The sequence below is a fragment of the Anolis carolinensis genome, chromosome 5 (assembly GCF_035594765.1).
Source record: "Anolis carolinensis isolate JA03-04 chromosome 5, rAnoCar3.1.pri, whole genome shotgun sequence".
NCBI classification, from domain to species: Eukaryota; Metazoa; Chordata; class Lepidosauria; order Squamata; family Dactyloidae; genus Anolis; species Anolis carolinensis.
The window spans coordinates 24,488,909-24,495,447 of record NC_085845.1 but is presented as its reverse complement, the minus strand read 5'-3'; the positions used below and the strand labels follow the sequence as shown (position 1 = coordinate 24,495,447).

Here is a 6,539-nt window from a genome sequence, read left to right as displayed (position 1 = left end):
TTATCCATAAGCAATCTCCATTGCAACAGGCAGAAGTGGGGTCCTTGTCACAATCCCCCTCGTGACTCTAGCCCCATTTACACTGGCATCTAGTTTCTGAATCTACATTATCTGTTTTGAGCTGGATTTTATGGCAGTGTATATCTAGCCTCAGATTATTTCCATTGTGTTAGGAAAGATAAAGAGTCTTACTAAACTAACAATCAGCTTGGATGGACATTTCTTATTCTGATATATGTATGATTCTGCAAATTTTACAAGACTGGAACACCTTAGAACTAACATGCTGATAAAAAAAGTAGGATGTAAATTTGCTTTTAATTTCAGTATACTGTACATTTTCCAATCACTGACTTGTTTGCAAAAGACTCTAGGCTTTCCCTAGGATAGTACATTTCTGTATTTCCCTTGCAGATACTAAAGTATTAGGCAAAAGGTGCAGCTACAATATCTTTAACTGGCTAATCTGATCCCACAATATTACAGTCTTCTTTTTAATAATGAGTTGTCACAGCAACAGATTCTTCACCTGAGACGGGCTTTCATGTTGTGGAATCATAATGTGGTGATGGTGTAGTGTGAAAGGATCCTTAGACTCTTCATGAACACTTGTTGATTTCAATATCAAGTGAGTTGTCCACCTCCATTCCTCATGCTATTCATAGCATTTACATATTGAATTGATCCGTTGATTTCAAAAGTTTCTGCGCACACATTTTTGGCTGCACGTACTGGCAACTGATTGCCTGTCATATCGTAGTGCCTTTTGTCTTGAACCATCTGATTACTTCATGGGTTTCTGTTTGCACATTTATGGTGCAATGCTTATGGGTCAATAGTTGAGATGGTGTAAGGGTATGTAGTATTTCTGTCACAGAGACAACAACCCTAGCTAAAGATAGCAAACTTAGTAAAATTGACAATGCATTTAGTTAATCATTGAATCATAAAATCATAGAGTTGGGAGAGACCTCGTGGGTCATTTAGTCCAACCCCCTGCCAAGAAGCAGGAAAATCGCATTCAAAGCACTCCCAACAGATGACCATCCAGCCTCTGCTTAATAGCCTCCAAAAAGGCACCGCCACCACACTCCGGGGCAGAGAGTTCCACTGCTGAACAGATCTCATAGTTAGGAAGTTCTTCCTAATGTTCAGGTAGAATCTCCTTTCCTGTAGTTTGAAGCCATTGTTCCGAGTAGTAGTCTCCAGGACAGCAGAAAACAAGCCTGCTCCCTCCTCCCTATGACTTTCCCTCACATATTTATGCACAGCCATCATGTCTCCTCTCAGTCTTCTCTTCTACAGGCTAAACATGCCCAGCTCTTTAAGCCGCTCCTCATAGGGCTTGTTCTCCAGACCCTTGATCATTAGTTGCCCTTCTCTGGACACATTCCAGCTTGTCAACATCTCCTTTCAATTGTGGTGCCCAGAATTGGATATAATGTGATTCCAAGTGTGGTCTGACCAAGGCAGAATAGAGGGGTAGCATGACTTCCCTGGATCTAGACATGATACTCCTATTTGTGCAGCCCAAAATCCCATTGGCTTTTTTTGCTGCAGCATCACATTGTTGGCTTATGTTTAACTTGTTGTCCATGAGGACTCCAAGATCTTTTTCACATGCACTGCTGTTGAGCCAGGCGTCTCTCATTCTGTATCTTTGCATTTCATTTTTTTCTGCCTAAGTGGAGTATCTTGCATTTGTCCCTGTTGAACTTCATTTTGTTAGTTTCGGTCCATCTCTCTAGTCTGTTAAGATCATTTTGAATTCTGCTCCTGTCTTCTGGAGTGTTGGCTATCCCTCCCAATTTGGTGTTGTCTGCAAACTTGATGATCATGCTTTCTAAACCTTCATCTAAGTCATTAATAAAGATGTTAAACAGAATCATTAATACATTTTAAAAATGAAATTCAATTACATTGACATTAGAAGGGGAAAATACATAAATATTAGGCTTGTATTAAATTGCCATTTAAAGTTGTGTTAAGATACCACACAAAAATCCTTGCCAGAATGAAAAGGTCTCAGAGGTAGGTGGTGCCGACATTCTGTCTTGAGCCATTTAAAAAGCCAGATGCTTTTCTAATGCCCCCTTCTCTTTCATGGCAACCAAATGGTTGTGGAGTGGGGGCTGACCTAGCTAAAATGTGAGTCTTGGAAGGTATGAGGGGACAACATTTCATAGTTGCAATGGTGTGGAACTTTACAATAAACCTATTGTATGCAGAATCATGGCCAAGGTTTCCAAGCTCAGTTTTCTACCAAAGTTGCACCAAAGTTATTTTTGTCTTTTCTTCTATTTTAGGATCATAACAATTATTTGTTCCTGTTTAGTCTTCTAATTCAAAATTTCAGGATGAAATCAACATGTGTGATGGAAAGCAGCCGTTCTCAATTCTTGTTGGCATCTCATGAAAAAAGGCAAAAAAAAAAAGATTTCCCTAGAAGAATGCAGAGCACAAAAGGGTGATTTTTAAGGGTTAAATTCTTTTCAATCTCTGCTCCCAAGTTGCCAGGTGGAGAGCATACCGTATGTATACAGGAAGTGCCATTTGAACCCTGGATGTTGTCAATAAGAAAATGCTGTCCTACGTTTTACTTGATACTGGCATATATATCTCTGGCATTGTGCAGGTATGCATTTTCTAATGTTATTTATTAAAAATACTCATTGTTGGCTTTACGATTTTATGAATGGTCCAAATATTGATGATCATGCCCTCTGAGAGGGACTCCTAAAGTGTTTCCCTGCTGAGGTTCTAGCCCTCTTCCATTTGCCATCTTTCTCTCTGAAGGAGCCTTTCTAGTTGGGTTGTTGTGCACTTTCCAGGCTGTATGGCCATAGGTAAAGGTAAAGGTTTTCCCCTGACAATAAGTCCAGTCGTGACCAACTCTGAGCGTTGGTGCTCATCTCCATTTCTAAGCCAAAGAGCCGGCGTTGTCAGTAGACACCTCCAAGGTTATGTGGCCGGCATGACTGTATGGAGTGCCATTACCTTCCCGCCGGAGCGGTACCTATTGATCTATTCACATTGGCATGTTTTCAAACTGCTAGGTTGGCAGGAGCTGGGGCTAACAGCGGGCACTAATTCCGCTCCCGGGATTTGAACCTGGCACCTTTCGGTCTGCAAGTTCAGCAGCTCAGCGCTTTAACACACTGTGCCACCAGGGGCCCCTTGTATGGCCATACAGCATGGAAAATGCACAACAACCCAGTGATTCTGGCCATGAAAACCTTCGACAAAGCCTTTCTAGTGCCCTCTTGTATTTGCATCAGCATGAGGCTCGTGGGCTGTCAATGTAGTTTATTTTTAAAATAAGGCAACAAACCAATGACATGGGTTTTTTTTTTTTCAAAACCCCATCAGTATTTCAATTTGGATAATGAAGGGTATGTGTACCAAGTTTGGTCCAGATCTATCACGCCACATAAGAGCCGTTGAAAAACAAACTTACATCATATAGCACCATGTTACCCCTTTAACCACCAGGGCTGCATCTTACAGACCCATACGATTTATAAACTGGGAAAGCACAACAATTGTTGTTCTCAACCATGGCACCACCAGATGTCTGGATTTCAACTCCTAAAATTTCTGAGCCTTGGCCAACTTGCTGGGGCTTTTGGGAGTTGATATGCCTAGTGCAAGGTGAACATTAGGGGTAAGCAAACTGTTTTTCCGCAGGGCCTGTTTTGAGCCAGCCTAGACTCCCCGGTCTCAAACCTTCTGGATCACACTGACAATTTGGGGGGAGAAAAGCATCCCAAAAAAGCCAAAACTCTATTTTAAATTCCAGGAATCGCAACATCACATCACATTTGATTATAATTTTATGCATTTTTGACCAAATATATGACCTTGTGGCCCAGCTATAATGTGTGCATTGTCAAAGAGACCAAATGTTTCTCCCTGCAATCCTTGAAATTGTGCATTAACTTCAGACATCTCCAGAAACATATAAAACTCTATCATCTTTTTTCCATCTTCCAGAAAGAGCAGGGGGAAAATACACTTTCCCAGTCATTATCTACTTTATCAAACTTTTATTTGAACATTCGAAGTTGCATAGAGAAACACAAATGCTTATAATGGAAAGGCACTGAGAAACAGACATATTCTTAATTATGGCTGACATCTATATCAAATGTACAAAGCTATATTTTGACATTAGAATGTCCTTTTAAAAATAATTATTGAATGTACAGGCAATTTTCATGTGTCAATACACCAAAATAATTACAACCTAATCCTCCCTTCCCCATTTTATTTTTGAAATGCAGTACAACCCCCTTATCCACGGATTCAATATCTGTAGTCTCACCCATGCTTCAAAAATATTTTTTTCCCCTCTGGATGTATTTGTGTGCCTCTCTAGGGTCCTCCTATGACATGCTTCAAGCACAAGTATAGTCATAATAGAGGGTTCACAATTATCCATGGTTTTGGGTATTGACAAGTCTTGAAACATATTCCCTATGGATATGGGGGTCATGCCTTATATGATTATTCTTTTCATTGCTACCTCACTGATCACAGTCTTTGAAGTGCTGAAAGCAGGAAACACCAAACTCGGCTTGTATTTTAAAAAAAAATCTTTCTATTATATACAAGATGGCAGATAATTATCTGGAATGCTGTGTCTAGTTCTGGGCACCACAATTCAAGAAGGATATTGGAAAGCTGGAATGTGTCCAGAGAAGGACAACCAAAATGATCAAAGGTTTGGAAACCATGCTCTACAAAGAATGACATAAGGAGCTGGGCATGTTTAGCTTGGAGAAAATAAGGCTGAGAGGATGACATAACAAAAGTAAAGATAAAGGATTCCCCTTGACATTAAGTCTAGTTGTGACCGACTCTAGAGGTTGGTGCTTATCTCCATTTCTAAGCCGAAAAGCTGGCGTTGTCCGTAGAGGCCTCTAAGATCATGTGGCTGGCATGACTACATGGAGTGCCATTACTTTCCCACCGGATCAGTACCTATTGATCTACTCATATTTGTATGTTTTCGACCTGCTAGGTTGGCAGAAGCTGGAGCTAACAGCTGGAGCTCACCCTGCTTCTCGGATTCAAACCTCTGACCTTTCCGGTCAGCAAGTTCAGCAGCTGAGCAGTTTAACCCGCTGCGCTACCAGTGGCTCTGGGGGTCATAATAGCAATGTTTAAATATTTAAAAGGATGTCACATTGAGGAAGCGGAAAACGTATTTTCTCCTGCTCTAGAAACTAGGGATTAGAGTAATGGATTGAAATTGAAGGGGAAAAGATTCCATTTAAACATTAGGAAGAGCTTCCTGGTGGTGAGAGCTGTTCGGCAGTGGAATATGCTGTCTCAAGAGCATGGTGGAGTCTCCTTCTCTGGAGGTTTTCAAGCAGAGGCTGGATGGTCATCTATGTTCTATGTTCCTGAATGGACGGGATGGCCTTTGTGGTCTCTTTCAACTATATGGTTCTATGATTCTTTCTTAGGATCAGTCAACTAGCTGATAAAAAATAATTATTACTGGCAATGTAACAGGATCCAGTCCCATTAAAAAGTGTGTAGTCTTTTGATCTGGCAGAACTTCTCTGGTGAAGATCATAGTCTTGGATGTTCTTCTCCACTGGGGTCTTTAAAATATCAGAATGCTGCGAATACTGAAATACAAGAAAACAGTTTAAGTACGATGATGAACTCTGATCTGCAAACCAGGGTTAACCGGATGGATCTAAATCATACTTCCAACTGACTGGCTGAAATCAACAGGACTTACTTTAGTCTTAAATCCCATTGATTTTAGTGGCTCTTCTGCGTACATATTAAAATTAATGTCATGCATAAAATCCTCACACTAATAGAAAACTTGGAAAATATTTTGGCAAAAAGTGTCCCATCTTCGGCAAAAGGAAAACAAATAAAATTTAGACCTTCTTCTATTAGTTTTGAAGAGAGATGGAAAGTCAGCAGGTCATTCAATAATCTTTACTTACCATCATTCAAGTTTTACCAATACCACTCAGCTTTATCTTGCTACCAGTCGGAGCTTATAGCAACTATGGTTAGCTAAAGCAATGGGAAAGGACTAAAACAAATCACAATAAAAGAGGAATTTACAACAGCAACAAGGGATGCCTGAACAGTTATAGGAAATGTGTTGTCAAAGGCCTTCACGGCTGGAATCACTGGGCTGTTGTGAGTTTTCTGGGCAGTATGGCCATGTTCCAGAAGCATTCTCTCCTGACCTTTCGCCCACATCTATGGAATGGATCCTCAGAAGTTGTGAGGTATATTGGAAACTAAGCAAGGGAGGTTTATATATCTGTGGAAGATCCAAGGTGGGAGACAGAACTCTAGTCCGTTGAAGGCCAGTGTGACTGTTGTAATTAATCACATTGATTAGCATTAATGGCCTTGCCAGCTTCAAGGCCTGGCTTCTTCCTGCCTGGGGATCCTTTGTTCAGAGGGGTTAGCTGGCCCTGATTGATTCCTGTCTGGAATTACTCTGTTTTCAGAGTGTTGTTCTTTATTTACTGTTCTGATTTTAGAGTTTTTTTAAA

General features: G+C 40.6%; 1 protein-coding gene across 1 annotated transcript in view; it reads right to left on the bottom strand.

Moving 5' to 3' along the window:
* Window positions 1-427: 427 nt before the first annotated feature.
* LOC100554442 (alcohol dehydrogenase 1B) overlaps window positions 428-6,539 on the bottom strand; it is a 33,536-nt gene continuing 27,424 nt past the window's right edge. Inside the window, exon 10 of the mRNA XM_062982298.1 lies at window positions 428-5,639. Within this exon, the coding sequence (XP_062838368.1) occupies window positions 5,615-5,639 (25 nt within the window). The 3' untranslated portion in view covers window positions 428-5,614. The remainder of the gene's footprint in view (window positions 5,640-6,539) is intronic.